At 46.9% G+C, this 25135-nt stretch overlaps 1 protein-coding gene across 6 annotated transcripts in view; it reads left to right on the plus strand.

The window, feature by feature from the left end:
- The window catches only part of PRKAG2 (protein kinase AMP-activated non-catalytic subunit gamma 2), a 169601-nt gene that overhangs the window by 98059 nt on the left and 46407 nt on the right, over positions 1 to 25135 (plus strand). For 5 of the 6 annotated variants that reach the window (XM_072328028.1, XM_072328030.1, XM_072328027.1 and 2 more), the window contains exon 4: positions 18178 to 18392. The exons of the other annotated variant lie outside the window; for it this stretch is intronic. In XM_072328028.1, coding sequence (XP_072184129.1) covers positions 18178 to 18392 — 215 coding nt within the window. The remainder of the gene's footprint in view (positions 1 to 18177; positions 18393 to 25135) is intronic. 6 annotated transcript variants of the gene reach the window in all.

Consider the following 25135-nt stretch of genomic DNA (forward strand, 5'->3'; position numbering starts at 1 on the left):
CTGGTGCTTGCCCTTGGCTGAAAGCTGAGAGCTGTGAGGCTGCATACATGGAAGGGAAAGTCCTCCTGAGCAAGAGGAAAACCAGGCACAGGAAATAACAGCATTGAAGGCTTGTTCCCAGTGCAGAGATGGAGAACAGCTGGAGTCCCCTTGCTGCTGGAAAGAGCTGCTGGGGTGGCTTTGCGGCTCTGTGACAGTCCAGGGAGACAACAGGGACATGAGAGCCTCTCTATGGCAGCCACTGCTCTGCAGGATAACTCTACAGGAGCAAACTTTAAGTCAGCTAGCAGCTAATGCCAAGGGCTTCAGCCTCCCAGCTGCCCTGTAATGGAGCTCCTGATTTTCCTTGCTTCCCAGGCTTGTTTTGCAGTGTGGATACGTTCACAGTGCTGCAAGCAGTGCAATCCCAGCTTGCTTCTTGCTCTTTACCTTCTTTCCTGGTAAGAGTCAGGCATCCAGCAGGTTAGATCCCGTCTCTGGTGTTGCAATACCTTGCAATAAACAGGCCACGTAGGTTTGGACTTGACCCTTTGTGCTTCTGAAAACAGCAGCCCGAGCCCTCCCCCCAAATCCAAAGTAAACACCAAAAGAATGGATCGACCTTATAAGCTGTTAAATACTCAGAGATAGTTGGTGCTTCTGGAAATGAAATGTAATGCCTGACATTTTTTAATGTCTTGTTTCAAGGCCTTGTCTCAGACCTTTGGCTGCTTGGAGCCGAGCACTGGCACTGATGGGCCCACAGCTGCCTTGAAGACTGGGAGGTTTGGTTACTAACATGGGCAACTCTTTGTGTTGTTCACTCAGCTGTAGGTCATGCAGTTTCTTTAAAAGAAGGATACTACACATTAATACTGCCTTACAAACAGTAGAAAACGGACTATTTTGTGATAATTCTAGTCACGACTGCAATAAGGGCACCTCCTGTTTAGGAATAGGATACATGATCGCTTTGAAACTCATTTTCAGTTCAAACACAAACATGGATGTAGCAGGTCGGGCCAACCATCCATCCAGATCAGTCTCTTTTTGTAACAAATACATGGAGGAGTATGAGAGCAGGACAGGAATATGAGGTGCTTTCTTGACACACTCTCCCAGCCTCCTGCACTTTGTGGCTCATGAGCAGCTGTTTTGTAGCCCCGATGAGTTTTCCTTCCATGACCTTATGCAATTGCTTTTCAAAACCAAACTTGTAGTACCAGTTCTGCAGCTGAAGAACATGTGTCAGGAATTATCCCCTTACATTTGTTTTGAGCCTTCCATGTGCCGTTTTCCTTCCCTGTTTGCCATCTTTATCCCAATCCCCCCACTCATCTTTCCTAATCTGAAAAGTAACCCCATACCTTCAGACACCTTGTCAGCCTTCTCTGCAACTTTTGTAGTTCTTTGGAGTCCTCTTTGAGGTTGATCCTGCAGAAACCCATGGTTACCTATTGCAGCGCATGGCCTGGAGTCTTTCTGGACCTCTGCACTATGAGGGTGCCTTTGGGCAGAGCCCACAGCTGACAAGGCCCACCCATTTACCTATGTAGACTGTCCACTGTGGCACATAACCATAAGACTTCCCATGTGGCTGCTCACCTGAAAGCTTGGTCTTGGTGGGGTAGTTTTTCTACAAAGAATGGATACATTTGCAAGGTGAGATAACCATATAAAGGCAAAAGCATTTCTCATCCCACTGCTAGGATTAGGAAGGTAGCTTTGTAAGGACTGTAATTAAAGACAGTGAGGAATAGTTGGCTATCTGACAGATGGTAGGATGATAAACCTGGAAAAGCGCTGTGATGTGTTTTATACACCTGGAAGATTTCACTCAGTAACTGAAACATTTTTGCTCAGCAAGGGCAGAGTTCAAGCTCTGAAGACAAGCCCAGCTGTGCACATGGGTTCCTACAGTAAAGTGAATCCCTAAAAAGCAGAGTTGTGTCCTTATTATTTCCTTGGCTCGTGTCCCGCTATCTAATCAGCCTTTGCACATGTCAGCAGCACATCCATAATAAGAAAGTGCTGTGCGGAGTGTGTGAACTGGAATTAGAGGTGTGATAATGTGCCAGACCGTGCAAGACAACGTAAAGGCTGCACGGCGTTTGCATTCCTCTAGCTGAAGAAATCATGTATGTGCAGATGAGCCGGGTTTGGTTTTGTTTTCATCGATCAATCCCACTTGACTGCAAGGGGAGCCCTTCAAAGACACTGAGGAAATGCCTTCTCATGTACCAGAAAGATGAGATGACACAGGAACAGGTCCCAGCTCTGTGTGTGCTCTGAAGGATTTGAGAATGAAATAGCTGAATTATATTAAAACGTATTATTTTGCAGGGAAATGATGGGATGATGCCCTGTTTTCCTCCATGCCCTCAGTCTCCCGAGACCTCATTTGAACCTTCTGCAAAGGCTTGACAAAAGAAATCTTGACTGATGTGGTTTTAAAAGCCGCTGTGAGAGGCTGTGCAGGAAAATGAGTTGTTACAAGAAGTGGAATTACTGTAGCAGATGCAAATTGGGGCTGTCTTCGCTGCACTGCTGGATTGCATTTCACCCCAGCTGACTCCTGCTCACACGCAGGAGTTTCTGACAAGGTTCTCAGATGCCTTAAGGCTGCTCTGTGGCTGGGAGCAGCTCTGCTGGCATTGGGGCTGTAATGGGGAAGATGCTGCTCAGCCCCTGCGGTGCTTCTGCTGAAGTCGGGAGGTTTGATGCTGCTTATTTACTTTTCTGCACCCATTCAAAGGGAAGAGATCAACTCCGGTGAATTTGGGCTAGCAGTGGGAGTGAAGAAAGTGGCTGCCAGCAAGGGCAAGTCCTATGGGGAGTGGCTGAGGGAAATGGGGTGGTTCAGTTTGGAGGAAAGGAGGCCCAGGGGACACCTCAGTGCTGTCTACAACTGCCTGAAAGGAGGCTGTGGTGAGGTGGGGGTCGGCCTCTGCTCCCAGGTAACAGCACTAGGACAAAAGGGAACGGCCTCAAGTTGCACCAGGGAAGATTCAGGCTGGATATTAGGAAGAATTTCTCCTCTGAAAGTGTCAATGCAGTGGCACAGGCTGCCTGGGAAGGTGGTGCCGTCACCGGTCCTGGAGGTGGTCCAGATGTGGCACTGTGGGACGTGGTCAGCGGGCATGGTGAGGATGGGTTGGTTGGTGGTTGGACTTGGGGATCTCAGTGGTCTTTTGCAACCTTAATGATTCCATGATTCTGTGACTTTATGGTTCTACCAGCAAGGGCAAGGAGCACAGAACAGTCATTTTTTCCGTAGAGTAAGAGGTTAACAAGGGGATGTCCTGGGAGACTGTAGCAGGAGTGAAAAAAAAGCCCTGATCAAAGAAGTCCAATTGGATGTGCCCATAACATCCTTAGCATTACTTACCCAGAACAACTTTTGCCTGAGTATTTCAATTTGGGCGTTTTATTGTAGCATTCTAAAAAGCCTATCTGATCCATTTCCTACATCTACCGTAATGTGCTGTGGTCTGCTTACAGAGGGGGAGCAATCTCATGTTCAGGATTTATTTCACCTTTTTACTGAAGAGAGTAGGCCTGAGCCACAGGGAGATGATGGAATTTGGCCAGGCTGGAATCGGCATCAAAGTAGAAGTGAAATTTGATTTCCTTGCCAAAAGCTCCCCACAAGACTTGCTATTTCAGACTGCACTTCTCTGCTGAAGCAGATGTGGTGATGATATCTGCATGCTGGACAGTGTGGTTTATGTGGAACCATGTACATCGGCATTGCTGGTGTACTTTTGTTGTGCACATTTGCATCGTATGGCTCACCTGCCCTGCTGAGATGCACAAGGACGGGACAAGCAATGCCTTCTGCTTGGGTTGCAGGCACGTAGCACAGGAGCTGGTTTGCCCTCGGAGACTTTCAGCCATGTAAGTGTCTATCAGTTTGCATACCCACAGGCAGCATTCTGTGCTCAGTTATCCCCACCCACACGGCTCCCATCAGCACACACTTCACGTGGCCACCCGCATCTGCAGAGGGTTTTGCATATTTTATTCCAGTTTCAATCGTTGGGTGACAGGTAGAGGGACAAAGGCTGACTTGCTGCTGAACAGGGGCTCAGTTACTTGTGGTAATACTTCGGTAATGAGTTCCTTTTGTTTTTTAATTTACTACTTGCTTCACGAGCATCTTTTTTTATACGTAATCGTGTTGCCATTACCTGTTCTGAAACAGAGCGTGTTTCAAACGATGACTTCCACAGCATCAAACAGAATATCAGCAGATTCACGTATCTCATTCAGGTTATTTTTATCTCCCAACAATGCTATTTGGGTTCAGCTTTGCAACACACCCCACACTGTGACCTGCCTTGAGCTTGTTCATCCCAGATTGTTTCAGAGGAGAGATATGGCATCATTTTGAAACAACTGAAGCATCTGGAACAGGCTCTCCAGGCTCCAAGCCTGCCAGTTTCAGACTCAATGCTCTTTGTGAGTCCCTTCCAACATGGGATATGCCATGTCTCTTTGATTTGGATGTTCTAGGTGCTCACGCAGACATGTTGTTGTTGTGCTGTGGGCTTCGCAGGGTTAACTTTAGGTAATGCCTTGTCTGAAGCTCCATGGAAGGACTGGAGAGCTCAGTGAGCTCAGTGTCTTCCAGGCCAAGCAATGAATAACCACATCCCACAAACAGCCTCTGTGAGGGATCTGAAGCTTCTGAGAAGCTGCTGGGGCACTCAGAGGCTGCTGCCCACCCAGGAGGTCAGGACGAGTACCTGGACCACCTCATGGAGGCCGGGCAGAACTTCAACCAGTTCTCCTCCTTGCTCTTAAAAGCTCATTGGTAATAGCTGTTAATATTGCATCCCTTTTGTTTCAGGAGGAGATTTTGAGCAGCGGAGTGGAAGAATGCTGCCATTGGGGTTGTTGAGGAAGATAAAGCAGAAAAATAATGAGAGCTCCCTTTCAAATGAGAAAGATTGCCAGCACCACAGTGAGCTCACACCCTTGTTTATCCTCTTTTGGATGCTAAGTCATAGAGACCATCCCTACTCTGCCAGCCAGCAAGGACATCTGTCTAGAAAGGAAATAGCAGCAAAAGCTCACCTACCCCTTTGGATTTCATGTCCAGCCCATCCTGGAGAGATGAGCCCACAGTTTTTTTTGGGGGTATTTCACAGTTTAAAGGGAGAACTTGGAGTTCAGACATCAGGGTACAAAATCTGGCTCTGGTTCTGCAGTGGTTTCAAATCTCCCACATTAATTTTGTGGGGGTTTTCCCACTTTAAAGCTCTTTCTCTTTCTAAGGCCACAGAAGCAAAGGGGAAAACCAGCAGGCTGATGTTTGGGAAACAGGTTAAGAGTCTTGCTCAATGCCCAGAAGAAGCAGACTGCAAAAGCCTGTTTCTCTGTATTGATTTTTGGCCATGTCAGCAGGGAGAGAGGTGAGCAAGAGCAGAGAAATTCAGGCAATGGGATTCCCTGCCTGGTCTGGGCCTTACTATATAATGCTTACAATGAGAGAGGGGAAACGAAGACTTAAGGTTTTGTTCTTATTATGTACAACATAACTCTGTTAGCTTAATCCCAAATCTTCACCTGATGGAAAATGAAGCATCTAGAGCAGAACTTAGCTTTATACTCACTCTATTTTGACTGTACATGCAGAGCTTTGGGCATGCTGCTCCTGTTCTTCACTGTGCAGCATCCAAGAAGGGGAGCAGAGTAATGTGGGATGCCAATGCATGAATTGGTGTTTAAGTTGAAATTGGATCAGTGTGTAAAACACCCTGAGAACATGGGGAGCCCAAGAGCAGCTCGTGTAGGCCTCTCTAGCAGCCACGGCCATGTTCAGGCCCAGTGTTCTTCCCTTCTGCCTGGGGTGGGCACACACAGCCCCAGCTCTACTCCTGGGTGGTAGCCTTGGCTTATTCACATATCAACGACCTCCTGTGCATCCCCAGGGGGAGTTTTATAGAGAACTGATGGACGAGGGCAGCAGCTCAGTGTGGAAACTACACAAGTCTCCACCTGCAAGTTCCAGACCCACACATGGAGGTGGGGAAAGGCCCAGCTGGGGCTGCATGACAGCCAGCCATGAAAATCCCCCAGGGGTGGGCTGCAGTATGGGGAAATAGAAACAGCTTGGGCCTCAAAAAATGCTTTGTTTTTGGCATGGGTATGTCTTACAGATGCTAATGTGGGGAAGAAAGGTTTTGTGGCATTTCAATACAATTCAGTCTATCTACTGCAGTGCTGAGCAGGGCAGCTCTGTGTTCCTGTATGAGAACTGGAGGGCTGGGCTGCCACTGGGGAGCTCCAGGAATCCTGGAAAGAGCCCGCCTCACATCCAAGGGGAATGAAATTACAGAAGGTGGAAAGAGGCTCAGATTTGAAAGCTCTGAATCATGGCATCACCGAATGCTTTGGTTGGAAGGGACCTTAAAGCTCATCCAGATGGGCAGGGACACCAGCTCAGCCTGCCCAGAGCCCCATCCAGCCTGGCCCTGAGCACCTCCAGGATCGGGCATCCACAGCTCTCTCAACCTGTATCCATAGGAGAGGTGCTCCGGCCCTCTGAGCATCCTCATGGCCTCCTGTGGACCTGCCTGCCTTTGAGGAAAAGCAGAACAAAGCCATTAGCCACATTACACACTAGTGACATACTGGAGCAGAGGAAGAAAGTCCATGCAGGGACAAAACAGAACATGTTACAAACTATATTTTATACCCAGCCTCTGAGCCAGAGTGTATAAGGCACGGTTTGATAAACCAGGATGGGTAGGCTGCTATTTTTGCTTACATCTTATTACAGGTTATGCTTTACATCATTGATGTTAATGCTACAATAGGTTTGACTCCAAAGGACAGTGTGTAGCTCAAAGGATAGATTGCACCTGGGTTCTCAGGGGAAGGAGCTGCTCTGGGTAAGTCTAATGGATGCTCATTTCTGCAGAGCCCCACACACTCCTCTGGTGAGGTCTTTCATCTGCTGGGCTTTGTTTTACATTATTAATTAGCCACACTGTGCTTCCAAGCACTTCAGACCCTTCTTAAGTTGCAATCTGATCAATTGATATGCACTACACCACAGGTATAAATAACCCTATTGCATTAAAGTGACATTTTAAGTAGTTCTGTGGCCAGAGAATGCATCTAGGAAGAACTTCTCAGAGCCCGGTCATGACTGCATTGCTTTAGAAATCCTCCTCTACCGACTGCTTTGGTCTTGAAAAATGCCTGTTGTTCTGAGCAAATGGATTAGCACTTTTAAGAGGCAGAGCAGTATAAACATGCATTACTGGGTGCTTTAAGGCGGTTGTATTGGCAATAACTCTCCACAGAACAGGAAAGCTGCCGCTTGGAAGGGATCTGTAGAGTGGTTAATCCCCATAGAACAGCAGCTGGCTCCCTGGAAGGTCCTCATTTCTTCTGCTGGTGTAAAAACATTTGTCTTCTGCCAGTGCATTTGGGTGATTGTTTCCAGATTTAACCCTGAATTTGGCCTCTGTTCATCAGGATGAGGGTTTGACAGATGACAGAGAGGGATCTTGGATTTTAAAGATCCAGGGAGAGTAAAGGAGAGTCCAGAGATGAGTAAAAGGAGGGACATAGTGGCTGTGACTGCCTGTAAATAAACACTCAAAGGCATTTCCTCACCTTTGTACACCCTGCTGTCAGATGGCTCTCTTGCTTTCCATCTACGCTTCTCCTGTCTTGGCTTCATTTAATTTAGAGAACCCCCCTGTGCCAATCAAACCACGTGGCTCCAGGCGCTGGGCAGGGGGAAGCTGACAGCTCAGAGGAGAGGAAGGAGATCGAGGGAAAGGTTTTCCTGGATCACATTCTGGCATGTGACCGGGAATCACAGGTCTGCAGCACAAGTCCCCCACCTCCAGCAGCCATCCACATGCCTGTCACACTCTGACACTGGATCTGCAGCAACTGTTGCTGCTGGCGTGTATTTAATCTTCAGCGGGATTGAAAACGGAGCCAGAGCAAAATGTCATCAAAACTCCAGCAAGGAAGGCATAGAAATGAATATACAGATGTGAATGGAAACGGCGTGATTTCTGTTGGTTTGAGCAGAGGAAATGGGATGTCACCTTTGGGATTTTTTTAACATGTCAAATGTTCTAAAATATGGTTTGCAATATGCTGTCGCTCCTGCAAGGACTGATTTCTGTCCTTGTGTTGCTCACTGCTGCAGGATGGAGCTTGGTGGCCGGGAGCCCAGCAGCAGGGGAGGACACAGGGCATGGGGAAGCAAGGTCAGAGCTCAGTGTAGTGACCAAGTGACTCAGTGCTGTCTGTCAGGGGCCTGTTTCCTAACTGCACACCACTGAGGGCCTCCACAACCTGCACTCTTATCTTGGCTGCTTAGTGGCTGACCCCGCTCTGGTTCTGACCCTTTTTGTTTCTGCAGCACTCAGCTTTAGCCCAGCCCCTGCTCGGCTCTGATTATTTTCTGTCGTACTCAAGAGCTTTGATTCACCGTCAGAGCCCTTTAATTTCGCTGCAGTTTTGTTTACCCCGATGAAGCAATGCACTCAGAGCAAGACAAATAATTCTCTTTTTGATGAAGCTCCCAACCTCTCACCCCTTCTGCTCTTCCCACTGGTTGGTGCTGGCACATCCAGCCCCCCTCTCTCTTCTTGCTGCTGCCACAGTTACACGGACAGCAGAGCTCCTCTATCAGACACGTTTGCTGCTCTTAGCTCTGTAAAGTTTGAAGGCATTGCAAGGAAATTGCTCACACCCAAGCTCCAGGGTTCCATGGGGTAAGCAAACCTGGCACAGCCCGTGCCGCGCCGTCAGGCTGAGCTCCTTTTGCATCAACACGATGGCCAGTGCAAAGGCAAATGCTGTCAGACATCCTGCACTTGGCTCCACACACGGTGTGAATACCTCAGGCACCAGCTCTGCACGGCCAGTGCCAGCCACGTGGTGCTCTGGGCATCAGCTGCCTCAGTTGGGGCTCAGTTTGTGCCCCACGTCCAGCTCAGCTCAGCTGTTCCCACCTGCGTCATGTTCAGGTCCAGCAGAACTCCAGGATGTGGCTTTGTGTTCTTTTGCATCAAGAAGAATGCTTAAGTACCAGCTCTCTTCCACCACGGTGTGACGTGAGTCTGGACTGGTTTTGACAAAGCTGGAATCAGGGAGACTTCCTTGCGGCTTCCAGTACTTGAGGAGAGCTTATGAATGGGAGGGAAACCAACTTTTTACTGGTGTAGATAATGTTAGAACAAGGGAGAATGGTTTTAAACTAAAAGAGGGGAGATGGAATATCAGGGGGAACTTCGCACTGGGAGGGAGCTGAAGCACTGACACTGCTGCCCTGAGAACATGGGTGCTCCATCATTGGAGGTGTTCAAGGTCAGGATGGATGGGACCCCGAGCCCTGAGCTGGTGCCTGGTGTAGTTGTTGGCAGCCCTGCCCATATCAGGGGGTTGGAACTGGATGATCTTTGTGTTCCCTTCCAACCCAAACCATTCCATGACCTGCCTGGTTCTGCACTGGGCAGCAGCAGCTGGATCTCAGCATCAAACTCCATGTCACCAAGTGCTCAAGAAACTGGGGTAATACAGAGCAGCTTGCTGCCTGCAGACATGCCTGAAGACTTGTCACAGTCCACTTTTAGAGGCACATTCAATATGAGTGACTTTCTGAGAGGGAGTCCTGGCTACATGGGGTATATGCAGAGATCAGGATAGAACTGGTCTTGTCTTGAGCTGCCTGTGCTTCAAGGAGCAGCCTGCAGCACTGTCTGGCTGTAACAACCAAAAACAACCCGGTTTCCAGCACAACAGTGACTTGTTAAGAGGAGAAAACAGCTCATGGTGTATTTTCAGAAACGAGGTCAAAATAGTGCAGCCGGGGAGGGAAGTGTCTGCTGTGGTGGGTTGGTAATCAGATACAAAGCCTTTCCCTCCTAGCTTAAATCCAGCCTTGGTCAGCAGTGTTTGAATCTTTTATCGTCTGACAGTTGCTCACTGTGGCCTTTGCAGTGTTGGCTTTGCTCAGTGACATCTGAGTCAGTGCTTGCATACCCAGCACCCAGGGCTGGCTGTGCGTCCCCTGAGCCCTACAGCACCGGCTATGGGGGAGCTGCAGGGATGCACACAACTTCTTTCTTCCCTGGAGGAAAACTTTCAGCTTGTCCTGTCGCTGGGCACCATCCAAAAGAGCCCGGCCCCATCCATGTGACTCTCACCCTTTAGATATTTATAAGCATTGATAAGATCCCCTCAGCCTTTTCTTCTCCAGGCTGAACAGCCCTAGGTCTCTCAGCCTTTCCTTGTAAGGGAGATGCTCCCATTATCTCTGTATCCCCACACTGGACTCTCTCCAGCAGTTCTCTGTCTTTCTTGAACTGGGAAGCCCAGAACTGGATACAGTGCTCCAGCTTTGGCCTCAGCAGGGCAGAGCAGAGGGGATGATCACCTCCCTATCTGGGAGGTACCCTACGGGCCATGCTCTTTGGAATGCAGCCCAGGATAGCAAGAAGGCCAATGGTTTCCTCCTCTTTGTGTGCAGGTGGGTTTAAGGCCTTAAATAAAAGGTTGAAGACTTGGCCATTAAATTAATGAAAACTACAGAGCAGACCATTGGATCAGCGTCCATAAGCTGTTCTCTACTGTAGGCCCTTCTTTTAGTAGTGGCTGTAGCTTTTATACTTATCCCCAGTAGAAAGATATAATGAGATCAGGTATTGAAAACCTGTCTACACTTCTCTGGTACAGCAGCCAGTTGGAGCTGTTCCTGCTTTCTCCCATTGAAATCTATTGACAATATTGACATTCATATTGTAGCCTTCATATGCATCCCTGATTGCTGAGCCTTCGGGTCCTGCTGTCCTAGTCACAGCGGCAGCAAACTTCAAGGAAGGGCCTCTGCAGGTTCACTCACTGAGTTTTCACCTGATACACAGTGTTTGCTTTGAGTGATTTGCATGGCTGCCAGATTTGCCTTGATTCTATAGTATAAAATGTGCTGGTCCTCTGGGTTTCTCAGTTCTCTGTGAAGTACCACGGTTGGGACTCCAGGGATCTGTGAAATCCCTGCCCTGAGGTACAGCATTAACCCCAACACAAAGAGAAGCTGGCTCAAGTGGCAACACGAGCTGTCCATGCAGAGCTGATGCTGGTGGGCAGGAACGGGACTGATGTCTCTGGAGACTTGTTAGAGAGAAGGAATTGCAGAGGGAGAAGGGAAGGAGACACCTGCAAGGGGACGCGGGCACTTGTGATGGGAGGAAAGGCAAAGAGCAATGGTAGATATCAAATAGATCGCATTGCCCCACCGTGTGAGGGAAATCTCTGCCATGAAGGTGTCCCCTGCTCTGTAGACTTTGCTCCTTGTGTACTCACTCCCTGGACACGCTGAGTGCTTTTGGCCGCTGGTGTTTTCGGATGCTTTGCAGCAGGATGACAGCTCTGAGCAGTAAAACAAGCCAGGAATGTGACTGCTGTCATGTGCTGGAGGCACGCTGTAGTAGTGGCCTGGGGTGAAGCCGGGGTTGGGTGACACGGGAGGGGAAGGATTTCCTGGAGAGGAACATCACCTGGCCAGGCCTCTGGAAAATGTGAGAGTGTGCTGCTGAAACTCTCCAGGCTGTGCTGTGTTCTGCACCAAAGCTGAGCTGAAAGCACGGCGCGGTACCAATGAAGGCAATGGCAACTGTGCTGCCAAGTAGCATAAGGCAGAAGAGCAGGCCAGCAGCAATCTATTTGCAATCAGACAAGTGCCACAAAGTCATTTGTCATTCCTCCAGAAGGCTCAGGTAGGTGTGCTCGAGAGCACCGTGCTGTCTCCTATGCACCATATGTGCAGAAAGAGATTAATTCCCAGGTTAGCAAGATGGGAGCACAGTGGGGAGAGGCAAATGTCACAGGCTGCAGCCGTCCACAGGCTCCTGTTGAGTTCTGAATGGAGCTGGAGTGAGGGAGACTTTTGTTGTTCTTTTAATAAGAGAAGAACAGAGGTTTTGAAATACATGAACTTCAGAAGCAAAGAAACGGCACATTTTGGCTTTGTTCTCTAGTGAGGGACGTCCTGAGGATCTGGAGCACTCTCACCCCAGCTCCCCTGTAAGCAATGCAGAGAACAAGCACCAGCAAAGTGTGCTGTGAGGCTGCGATCCAACAGTAACTCCAGCGCCTTCATGACAGCTCTGGAGCCACACAGTGTGAGGGCAGAAAACTGAGGATAACCAAATGGAGCCATTCAGTGGAGCACAGACCCCAGGACCTGAGTCCTAAGGAGTGTGCTCTGCTGCTGCAGACCTCCCCACGTGGCACATTCGGAGCACCTGCCTTAATACTGAGCACCACTGCAATGTGTTCCCCCGACACGGCGCTGGGGCTGCAGCATGCAGTGATGTGTGCAGATATCCCACTGCTCCTCTTGGTCTCTTGGTTACACAGAGCTGGCACACAGTGCACCCAGTGGGATTTCAGCAGGGCTTTGCAGGCCAGGATCTGTTCTTTCCATTTCCCAGAAGCAAAAACGTGCACCATTCTGTGCTTCCTCAAGCAACTGCTCTTAAATCTGAGATGTAGTGGAGTGACCACCTATGAAACCTGTAGTATGACATGAAGCATCAGAACAAGCAAGCAATGACTTCCCAACTCACTTTTATATGTTGCACATACAACATTCCCCTTCCCTTCTCTCCTCCCTTCATTTCCTTTTGCCTGCCGAGGTCGAGGCCTGTGCTACCTGTTGTGCTGCACACAGTGAGTGCCACCAGCAACCAAACAAGCACAGTGATGGGAACCCTGCAGTCTGGGAAAGCAAAGCAGCTGCATGGAGTGGCTGGGGCAGAGATGGGATGGTTATAGCAGCCTCTCCTTCCATGTGATGGAGGAGACAGTGCTGGCTGCTATAATAGCACCAAGAAATTGTTGGTTACAGCTTTCTGCAAAGCTCATCTGGAAACAAAGCAGCAAGGAAAACCTGGAATGAGACAACCGAGGTTAATGTGGAAAGAGCTGCTGGATGTTTGCTGCAGCAGCCAGGCCCGGCATCTTAAAATAAAACCCAAAGTTATTTCATTACAGGCCGTGATGCTGAACACGGAGTACTCTGTGAGAGTTTAAATGCCAGGTGGTGCATTAAGTAAATAGAGCAGCCCTGCTGTGGGCATTGTTTCCCCAGCAGCCGGCCGTGACCAGCACGCAGTACAAGTGCCCATGTGAATCCCTGCCATGTGATGCGGCGCTGTGCCTGCCCGATGCGCTGACACCGGCTGGGAGGGCAGTGCAGGCTTTCCTCCAGCATTATCACGGTGTTGATAAGGGTCAGCTATTGCACGTGGCTTATTTGCATGGGTTGGCAGCCGCCCACAAGTCATCTGGTTTGGATCATGAAAAGAAACTGAAAAGCTTCCCGGGCGCTATCAGTTACATTTCAGGATACATTAACTAGTAAGAGCGCTTTTATTTTGCTATTTACCAGCATGTTGTACAACATTTGGAGTCAACATCACCAGCACCACGTGAATAAGAACAGCCAGTAGCCACTTACCTGCTCTGAGCTCCCTAGTTTGGCTGCCATTACGTGGCGTTGAACTTCATTTCACATGATTTGCATCGATTTGCTCACATGTCAGAATTAACGTGCTACTGTGTGTGCAGAGTGAATCAGCCTAACGAGCAGCGGGCTCAGCGCAGTTCCGCTGCTGCTTCTGACTGCTTAAAATTCAGCAGCCGCAGTCTGCCTGGTTCTCGGTGCCGCTGCCAGCTGGGGAATGCAAATGGAAGGGCAGTGCTGTCCTGGGAAGGAACCAGACTAAAAGTGTCACTTGGAGCCACTGTGAATGGAAACTCCTCTGTTTTGTTTTTTTTTTCCTTTTCCATTTTTTCTTGAGAAGTTTCAGTCTCAATGATACATGAATACACCCTATATATAAGCCTGAAAAGCTATTGCAGCAGCAATGTTATTGCTATCCATGGTGTTATCTGCTAGTTCAGGTACGGGACATGAGAAAACTGAAGCATGATTCCTAGGATTTAAACTGCCAAAGTGTTTTGTTTGTCACTGCCTGTAACTTCCAGTAGCTTTAAGAACTTCACCTTCAGCACATCAGTGCAAATGGGATGTTTAGCAGCCGGTTTCTGGCTGTTTTCTTTGGCCACTGGACAGCTCTGCAGGACACCCAAACCCACCCTTTTGCAAAGGGGTGTTTGCTTATCACTGGCAGTGCGATCTGTGGGCAGGTGGTTCTGAATCCCCTGGGGCAGAGTTTCTTTCTGTTGAGGGGTGGATCGGAGCTCTGAGCAGAACGAGGCATAGCACAGCTCATAAATGAAAGGGAGGCTTTGGCAGAGCCCCTGGGCTGTGAGCATCCTTCATGGAGCCACCAACTGCATCCCGCCAGGCCAGGCGTGATGTGCAGGTGACAGTGTTAATTGTGGGCCTCCCCCAAGGACACAGGAGGATGGCCACCCTTCTCTTGGGAGTCCACAAACGGCCTTTCAGCATTCATCCTTTCCTGTTATACCTTGCTGGAAGGCTGGTTTGCATCAGAATGCTCAAGTAGGTGAGTGGAGATTTTAATGCCATGCAAAATAAGGGCTTTATTTAAAAGAAATAGTTGCACATATCTAAAGAAACAAGTGGTAGCAGTGTTATTTTTGTACGTCTGTGACTAACAAATGCTATCTTGGGCTAAAGCTGTGGGCTCTGCTGTTACAGTGGTGTTTTCTGGAGGCTCTTCTATCCAACATGTGATGTGGGCGAGATCCAAACTAGAGCTGTGCAAAGGCAGGCATAGAACTGAATGTCGGGCCGTTGCTGCAGGCAACCCTGTTACAGGGAAAGGACAATTGGAAACGGCCCCATTTAGATCAAAAATAAGACTGCTGCTATTTCGAGTTGTTATGCTCTCACAAATAGATTTTGAATAAGATACTCAGTGATCCTTATGGATCCTCGTGGGAATATTCTGTGATTCTTTGATAAAACTGGCCTAGGGCAATCAACAGAAAATACAGGACAAAGCCTTCTGTTGGCCAGCGATACAATAACTAATCCAGAATTTTCCCCTCTTCTTTATCTTTCTGCCTAGAACTGTTGTGTTAATCTAATGGGGAAAAAAAAAAAGGAAGAGCGATTTAGTTTGTCGACATGAAACTACCACACTTGATTACGCATTTCATTGTCTGATGAGAGAAACATTAGCATTAGAGATAATTACGTGCCATAACAGTTCATCTCATTATCAGCAGCAGCTGAGTTTGCAAGCAGCTTCAAAGACTCCTTTCCTCACCAAAATCCTCATCTGTACTGAACTTTTCAGCTTCGTTACGGAGATATCTAGAAATGGTGGCTGCATTTTAGTGCCCAATTGTTTAACATGGGATGTAATCTGTATCTCCTCTCCTCGATCCATTTCTTCTGTAGTAGACCAGCACAGCGACTGCACGCACACATGTATATTTACATCTATTCCATCTGTTTAGATGGCAGTTCAACAGGATTCTGTTAACACAAAGTTCTGTTACTCCTGAAGTGGATTCTCTTGGGGATACGTTGGAGATTTTCCATCTTTAATGCCACAGACTTTTATACAATTCTTAATAGGGTTTTGGATCCAGGCTGGATGTGGCTCTGGGCAGCCTGGTCTGGTGGTTGGTAACCCTGCACATAGCAGGGGGTTGAAACTGGATGATCTTTGTGGTCCTTTTCAACCCAGGCCATTATTCTATGATTCGGACATTGAGCTGCAGCATAGCAGCAAAGCCTTTTGTTTTAATTATCATAAAACTACATATAATTTCCTTCAACCTCAGCAATACAGAAACGTGAATAAAACAGGCACCACAGTAATGTTACGAGGCGAGTTTGTAAATAGCAAACATTGAAAAGCCTAATACATGATTTAATCTGATGCCTTTCAAAACAGTGATGATTTTCTCTCCAACTCTGTGCGGAAATGATCACAGAAAAGTGAAGCTGAAGTGTGTCAGGGTGTGCCTTGCTTTGAGTTCTTCTGTGTTAAGAGCCCATGAGACAGAGACTGTTCTAAGGACCAAAGTATCTGGAGCCACAGACACTCGTCATCTATAAAAGCCCGTGCTGAGTGTCCCAAGAGGAGACTCGCCATCAAGGGCTGTTCTTATGAAATGGAAGGCATGCTGTCTGCAAGGAACTTCACTGCCTGTGTTGTTACACATTTGCAATAGTTCTCATGGGATGTAAGTGATGTGACTTCCTTGGTCTCCTTTGATCCACACCTTCCTGTGCCCTTTAGCCGTCCTTTCCACTTGTATGGCAGTCCTGTCAGGTTCCCTTATGACTGGTAATAATGCTTCTGGCAGAGCTTGTTAATCCTGGAAATGGTTTGTAGACTTGCAGATACATTAGCACACAGTGAGCACACTCCAGCAGTAAGAATTTAAGATCTAATGGTGTTTTTCTCCCTTTTAGTGGTTTTGCATTTGCATCAATTACAGCTACCATCCACCTCAAAGCCCACTCTGAGTGCTCAGGAAACATTTGTACATCCATAAAAACACAGAAGATCAGAGCATCTTTCCCAGAACGATTCATCTCTATCTGCAAGCAGAAACTGTCCTTTTAGTCCTTCAGCAAATGGCACATGCTCCAACCTCACTAAAATCAGTAGTGCTGAGGACATCCCAAACACTGAGGCTGTTCATTCTCCTTTCCCCTCTCTGTGGCATGGCAGCATGCAGCAATGCCTGCAACAACAACCTCCGCTGCATTTGTGATAAGTGCTGCTTGGTTGGCAGAGCTCTAATGAAACAAATATCCTCAGAGGGCAGCTGCATTTCCAAAGGACAGCTCCATGATCAGCAGTTACTGCTGAGATTTATCACTTAGGTTCCCAAAATACAAAGTATTCTTCATAAATGCTGTTTGTGAGGCAGAATGGGGACACCGAGAGGTAATAAATACCCTTTGAGGTCAATGCAAGGCAGGATATAAACCGACCCAAGGGTTCATTCAACCAGTGCTCTTGGTTCTGTAGGCATTTGATTGCAGAAGTGTTGGAGTACCAAGTGAGTTGTGCTAACACACTTTGCCCTGGGTTGCAAGAGAGGACGAGTGGAGGCTGTGTTTGCACTAATGCAAAGCCTCAGAACAGAGGTATGCAGAAATCTCTGGTAGAACCATGAAAGCTCACACTGAGAAGGCAAACTAAACTTGCCTTGGAGATGCATTATCATGTTTTGAAGCTTTGTTTGGATGGCGTGGGGTTTCCTGCTTATTAGAAGCTATTCATGTGCTCCTTTTTGATGGACTTGAGTCCCTTGTGGACTCATTGCTTATCTACACAGATCTCTGGGAGTACAAGAAGTGAACCCAACTCAGAGGCCACACAGGTGCCCAAGCTCTGTCTGGCTTCAGTTTTTATGCCTCTAAATCCGCTCTGATTTATGCTGGCATGAAAGAATCTTCCTTTGTTTGCTGACAAGCACACAGATATAACAAGAAACACAGATGTTGTAATGAATTTTCTAATTGGATGTGGATGTTTGTTCTTAAATGGATAATAAATATGGTTTAAATGATCTGTTTGATCACAACTCAGAACTGCCCTAAGAACACAACCTAAAATACAGCTGGGGTAGATATGTGTGTCAGACAGAAACAGGCTGCTCACCAGACAAATGATCAGCTGCTGATACTGATTCTCAGCACAAGAAAAAAATAATCTTTCCCTTCAAAGGTTGCTGAAAACAAATCTTGTTTGTAGGAGGGCATTGCTGGGAGCCCTACAGAAAGTAGGCTGAGGCTCACAGGAAATACCCCCTGTTTCTTTTTGCCTCTCCTCCTAATTTTGTTCTAACTGCTGGCTGAGACAGAATCATCAAAGTCAAGCAAAAGAATGCGTTCAAGCTCTTGAGCCATTTGCCATGAGATAGAGGTAAGCCCGAGATTCACAGAAGCATTAAAATAGCAACAAGAAAGTGACACCAGTGCTTGGGATCGTTTTAGAAGTAAGGAAGCAGACGGGAGGTTAAAAGAACAGAACCGTAGAGTTCTCTCATCTTGCAAACACATCTCCCTGTACAATGGCTCAGACAGTTCACCCAGCCAAACAATTCAGAGTTTTAATCCCCTATTATAAATAAGGGTGAGATATATGCTTTTAACCTGGGGAAAAGTAATAAATATATAGAGAGAGATTTACTGTAAAGCTGAGATTTCTGCCTGCTTCTCTTCTGATTGTTAGTAATTATTCTTTTTTACAGCCTCTGGCCTCTCCTCTTCTCCATCTACCCCAACACAAGTGACCAAGCAGCCCACGTTTCCTCTTGAATCCTATAAGCATGAGCCTGAGAGACTAGAAACACGGATTCACTGTTCTTCTCCTCCGGACACAGGGCAGAGATTTTCTTTGCCTCCATCCCAAAGTGCAGCCAAGCCTCCTATAATGACACCATCTCCCTGTGCTACCTCAAAACCAGTAAGTAGAGCTTGTGTCCACTTCTCCACCGGGAAATGTACAGTGGTGTGTGTAAGATTGTTTCTCATACTATGAGATAGAGCTGGTGTGTCCGTCCCGTGGAACAGAGTGATTTCAAGTGCCCTACACCTCAGGCTTGTCTCAGCTCTCAGCGTTCAGCTGGCAAGGCATTAGGAATCCAGAGGTGGGAGCTCTTCTTGTGAGGCAACCAAATAACAACCAATTCTTGCACTGTGCTCAAATGAGCTTTGCAGTGGCTACAGAGTTTTGCACGCATTGCTGAGATGCCACTTTAGAGAAGGATACAATTTTATATAGGATGGTCTTTTATCTCTCTTGAAAGGAGCAGATGAGAAGGCTAGCAGCCAAGGAGAGCAGATCAAAAAGAAATTCACAGCGTGAGCTGCAGGGTTTTGAGTTCCTGCTGCCTCAGGAGTCTGAGATCACTGGGACAACTGCAGTCTAATGGCACTGGTTGCTGTCACGCTGCCTGCCCCAGCTCACAGAACACAAGGGCAGAACTACCCGGGTATTTAAGCAGGCCCCAGGTAGCAGCACTGTCTTTGTAGGAGTGGTTTCTTTAGCTCCCAGGAATGTAGGAATTCAGCTTCAGGAAAACGTGAAATTCAACCTCTGATAATTCTCCTCTGCTACATCTGCACTGCATGTCTTTGCCTTCCCCCCCCCACACCCTTCTGTCCAGCCTCAGCCTCACAGTAATCACTGCTCTCTTCTTCTGTGCTCTTCTGCCTTCTGGATACGCTAAGCCAGCTGTCCCACATTTCCTCCTTCGTGTCCAGCACCTCCATAGGAGTGGCTGCAGCCATTGCATCATGTGTAGACCATTTGATCTTACACATAATAGACATTTTCATTCACTGATTCTGGGTTCTGTGACCATTTGCTCTTACAAATAATAGACAATTTCATTCACTGCTCATTACATCCTGTTGTATGCGAAGCCAACTTTGTTGTTCTATACTAAGGAAGTCGGACTCCTTGCAAAATAAACACCTTCCTGTTGTGCCACTATGCAGAAGTTAAGAATTAAAAACACTGAATAATATCAATCCTGTACCATAGTTAGGAACTCCAGCAGTAACCTTCCTCCAGACCATTTGCTGCCTTTCCATGTGAGGAGCAGCCTTGGGATGCACAAGTTATGAAATTCAGAGACTTGCAGGACACAGGAATATTTGTGGTTGGCTTCAGTCTGTTGATCATCTCCTTGGCCTGTGGTTTCTGTTCAGCTGCTACTCAGGGGTCGGTTGTATCTGCTAGAACAGCCACTGAAAGACAGATCTTAGTTTTTATTTGTTTTTAATGATTTGCTGCTTGGGACAATAAGGAAGGAGAATTCCTGGCAAGTACTTATCAGCTGTTGTGATTCTGTGTCTGTACAAGAGAGTCTGGATGGAAACTCAATATGTTGAACTCAATTATCTCCCATTTAACAGATGCAGAAAAACATATAAAAGATACGTAGGATGTACAACACCCGACCTTCTTTGTTTTGTATACTTTGCTTTTGTACTCTTTGTTTTATATCTATCTCGTTTATAAGAGTGCGCAGGGCAGCAGTGAATCGTTAGGTTTTCATTTCACTAAGTTATTTCACCTTGTGTTCCCTCACAAACGTGACAACACCCTGAATACCGCATTTCAGACATTTCAGTTCTTCTGAGTCATGGGTTAGATACGTGTTTTCAAGGTGAAGATGTCATAAACAGATGAAGGTCCATTTCTTGTTTACTTAGATTTCTGTTTCTTGGCATAATGATTCCACAAATCTTAAAAGCGTTATAAATTATAGGATGAATGGTTTCACAGTGGACACTCTTCAGTTTAATGACATAGAAGCTTTTATGTTGACCATTGAAAGGAGAGGTTGACTCTTATCTACGAGGGCTCTGTCAACTCAAATCTCATTACATTGTTTAATTAGTGATGATAATGTGTGCGATCCTAAAACTATTATAAATGATTCATGATTGCAGAATACACTGCAATAGCAAAGAGGAACTCTTGGAGCCAGAGCTGGAAGTACTGCTGAAAAAAACCCAACAAATGAACCAATGGATGAGTATAGGAACGTGTAGCACCAGGGCTTGGAACTCAGACCATTTCTACATCTACCTGCATTTGAAGCTGATTGTGTGCTTCCTTTTTATACATCTGAGTCTGAGGCACCGAATGGTTAAATCTGCTCAAAAATAGATAAGAACAAAGATACTTGTTTCCCAGCAGATGTAACCAGCACTTTTGTGTTTTGGTGGCACTCAGTGTGTATTTCACTGTGATTTTTAGCTCTTTTATTCTGGTGAGGGGAATGAAAAGCAGGAGACAGCCCCTGACAGAAGGAGACGCTGCTTCTACAGGGAGCATCTCAATGCAGTGCACAGACCTCAGCAGATAACCCCATGCTAAATGGGTGCCTGCGATAATCACTCAGGCCTGGATTTATCCTGTCTAACTTTAGAAACCTATCTGAGCTGCTTACGTTGGTTGTCTCCGTATCTCAGAGAGAATAAATAAGTTCTTCAGAGGGTTGGTCAGCACTCTGCCCCACTTGCAACTCAGGGACTCCGGGTGCTGAGTTTCTGACCACAGAGTTTCTGTTGGGTGCTCAAAGCAGATGTGTGAGGCCATGGCAGCAGCTCTCTTGTGCGTCCCAATGGATGAAGAGGTGCTCCTGATGGTGGAGTTAAGAGCTTAGAATGAGAAATCAACTGATAAGAGATCAAAGCTACTCCAAAAGATTAGTGTGCTCCACATGAAATAGGGAAGGAGCGACTCGATTTTTTGCTGTACAGTTCATGACTTTGTACTTTGGCCTCGTGTTGTTTGGACTGTGTAACCTTCAGGCTGTTAAGTGGTGAATGATAACTCCCCTCTAATGTGACATTACTAACCATGAAAGGAACGCAGAGAGGTTACAAATTCCGTAACACGTTTTCCCTGTTTCCGCTTTGCCCTGTTTTGAAGAGGAATGCAGTGTGTTGAGCTTGGCGTGGTTGTATCCTTCTCATTTTGTCCTTTCTTCTTCCACATAAGGCACCATGAAAACAGCACTATTCTGCCTCCTGCAAACACATGCATTTTTGTGGTATATCATTTCCTGGCCTTTATGAGTTTCCTCTTTCTCTGCATGAGGAGTCATGGCCAGAATAAGATGCCAGTTCCAAACTGAGTTCTCCCATGGTGAAAACAGGAGCAGGGCTCCCTCTACTCAGAAGGGACAAAAGTAGAGCAGACTTACAAACAGCCCCTTCAATATGGTGAACCTCTGCCCTCTAACCAACTTCCAAGCCTAATCATTTCCCAGAATTTTCTTAATAACAGAGTATCTGAGGCAGAAGGCAGCCTGACACACACACATTGAGCTTGTGGCAGCACATCCTCTTCAAGCCACACATGTAGGACACAGGAGAAACTAGAAGATACAGTTGGCATCCATTTTACACAGTCACTGCTGCTCAGTTCCTGGAAGAGAAGTACAGTCCGCAGCCGGGCCTCTCCCTTCCAGTGGCAGAAACACAGAGGTAGAGAAAATGGTTTCTGCAGCTACCTGCTTGTTCAGCAGCGTTTTGCTGCGAGGCTATTCGTGCTGTTTCTCCGCCAGAATGTAGTAAACTCAAAAACAGGGCTGTTAACTTGTTCGGCGTGAAAAACTCTTACATCACACCCTGCTGCTGGCAGGCAGCCTGGGAACCAGGATATGTGCAGCAGGTCCTCCCGTCTGGCTCTCAGAAAGCCAGGGCACCTATCAGAGCGCCGTGATCCGCCTGGCTGATGAAAGAGATTTAAATCTGATGAAGAGAACTGAAAATGCTCTTTGATTCCGATGTTGCCTTTAAAAAATAACAAAACAAACAGCACAGGCTGCGAGAAATGGAATCCAGTCTGCAAACGTGCAAGAACTCTCTGTTTCAGCATTCGTGTGGTTTAAGGAAGTAAATGAGTGCCAAGGCATTACTCTGATTCAGCTTTGATTTATACCACAGTAAACTGATCACGGAACCGAGAGCCAGCAAGGCTGTCATTTACCAGTGAGAAAGCTCTGGCAGTGTTGCTGTGTCCAGACTAGTTCGAAGTGCTTTAATACCAGCACTCCTTCTGGGAGATGATTCTGTTCTCTAATAGGTCCTCTGGGCTCCAACAAGCCAGCTGGGTTGCAACATTCTCCCTAATGCAACTGCTGCTGCTGTCCATGTGAAAGTGCATTTAACATAAAAACAGAAGTTACTTGTCCAAGAGTTGGCGTGTGATTAGTTGCAAACCTAGAAACTGAACAGCTTTGTGATTATGTGTAATTTAATCACTTAACAATTACACACTGCATTAATGGAAAAACATCCTGAGCCCACCTGATTTGTTTTGTCTGCTTTGACAGAGCGTCAGCATGGTTCCATCGAGCAGGATGACTTCACGTCTTCCAAAGTCCATAGTGAGATTCAGTGGGAAGTCAAAACCTAAATGAACCAGTAAACTCACTCAGAAATGAGCAGACCCATTCCACCAATATTCTGTCTAATATCTTGTAAATAATCTCGTATTGGGTGATTTGCTTTTTCTAGAGCTACGTATTTGGTTTAGGAGGAAAAAAGTACAGTCACAACCTCCTGTAATGTCAGTTTCCTGATGTAATTCTAATTGTATTCTGGTGGCAGCATTTGGATTCTTGGCAATCAATCATAGGATGTAGAGAATTTATATTGCGTAATTTTCTTGCCCCGAGGAAATGCAAGTCTGTCAGCTTGTGGCTTTTTCAGCAGAGCGAATTTACACAGCTACCTATGGGTGTGCTCTGTGCCAAATCTATCTTAGCAGCATAAACTCCTCCGATTCCTGTTCCTGCCAGTCCTAGAGCCCAAAAAGAAAGGCCAGGATGAAAAGATGAGCAGCCAAAATGCTGAGTCCCATCAATTCCCAGCTGCTTTGGCGGTACTTGTATGACTCTAAGTAGCTAAGACAGTTAAAACCAGAGCACATGTGTGTTTCTTCCGCAGTACACATTGGTACCAAACTCATGATCCCAGCATCCTGAATGGGAAGTTTCTGGTTTGAAGTTGAAAAGTTGAAAAGCAAAGCTACCTTTATCACCCTACATCCTGCACTACACATGGTAGCAGTATTCGTGGTACTACTCTTCTATTAAGAGTGAGCTCTATTAGTGATCACAGCCTGATTCCTAATTTCTGACTCAAGGTACAGGTTCAGTGTAACAGAGCTCTGCTGCCAGTTTCTTTCCAACTGTTTCTCAGGAAAACAATGATGTCCTACGTGTGCTTGTGCACAGAGCAGCAGGGAATAGAAACCAAAGTCCTTCCACTAGAAGAGAGCTTTGCATGCACACTTCTGACACTTCTCTTTTGTAACATTCCTTCTCATGCATTCAGCTAGATGGAAAATGTGACTGTAGGAAGGAAGAAATGCTACACAGGCTGGGATCCTTGGGAGGAAACTCTACGAACTCCTCATCCATCTCCATCCCTCTTAGCTTGGTTTCGGCCATACTGTATTGTTAGATACACTATCTTCAACAGCCAGCAGAGCTTTACAGAATATAAATCCCTGGCTGATACCAAAAGGTCACGGACTACACAAAGCAGCAGTATCCCTTTCTCTTCTCCCCACAACACTGCCTTACCCCTTCCTCTGTTTGGATGAAAGAAAATGCTGAAGTTAGGAGATAAAAGGGGGATGTCTTGAGTAACCCTCCCTTCCACACAGCTCCTGCACTGTGGCATTTGTATTTTGGTGTCACTGCCTGCCTGCCCATGAGGAGAGCAACACGGCTCTGCAGAAACACAGCTCGTGTCTGTGGTTCTTTTTCTTCTAAGATAACAATCAACCAAGTTTGGCCATTTGAAAGTCAGCTGCATGGGCTGCTGACTCAGAGGAGGACCAGATACCATCTTGGCAGCAGCTTGGAAAAATGTTTCCATTGTGCTCCCGAAATGAATGCAAAATATTTATTCCTTGAGCTTGTTCCCAGCAGCATTCTCAGCGGGCACTGAGGGCGAGGCTGCATGGAAGACATTTTTAGGCAGACAGTAATGATTTGTGCAGTGCCCGAGGTGTGAATAATCATATTTTATGGCTAACAACAAACACAAGTCCTACAGTACAGGGCGTGTAAGCTGAAGCATTGAAAGGTGAAGTAATAGTGTGTAGGATGGCGGAATTACTGCATCTCCTGCTGCAGAAGGGATCCACGGGGATCACAGAGAATAGACCACAAAAAAGGTGAGAGGCACAGGGCCAGCAGGGAGAGGAGGCAGCAGAGGTACGGAGTGGAGGCACTTGGTTGGCCTTCTTGCATGTGCGGGGTTACAGACAATTGCAGTGCCGAGGTCAGCACCGCTGGTGTTGGAGCTTATTCTCTAGGAGGCATTTTCGCCCATACCTGCACCAAGCAGGCTGTCTGCGGCACGCAGAAATCCTTCTTCCTTGTACCTCAGAACACGTTACTAATTGCTGTTTTGTGGTGTGTGAGCACAGATGATTTCAGCAGAGAAATAAACACGACTCTTGCCCCGAGGACTTCATTGTCCATGAGCCTGATCTAGCAAACAGGCCGGGCAAATTCTAAAACCATAAGCATTGACTCAAACAGGATGGTTCCTAAGCACTACGTCCAGTATGTACTTGCAGAATGGGTTTTAAGGGTAGCCATAACATAGCTAGCGATGACAGAAGGCATTGAAGAAAGGTAATCTGAAGGTTACAGCGCTGAGTTT

This window comes from Excalfactoria chinensis, chromosome 2 (genome assembly GCF_039878825.1).
Source record: "Excalfactoria chinensis isolate bCotChi1 chromosome 2, bCotChi1.hap2, whole genome shotgun sequence".
Classification (NCBI taxonomy): Eukaryota; Metazoa; Chordata; class Aves; order Galliformes; family Phasianidae; genus Excalfactoria; species Excalfactoria chinensis.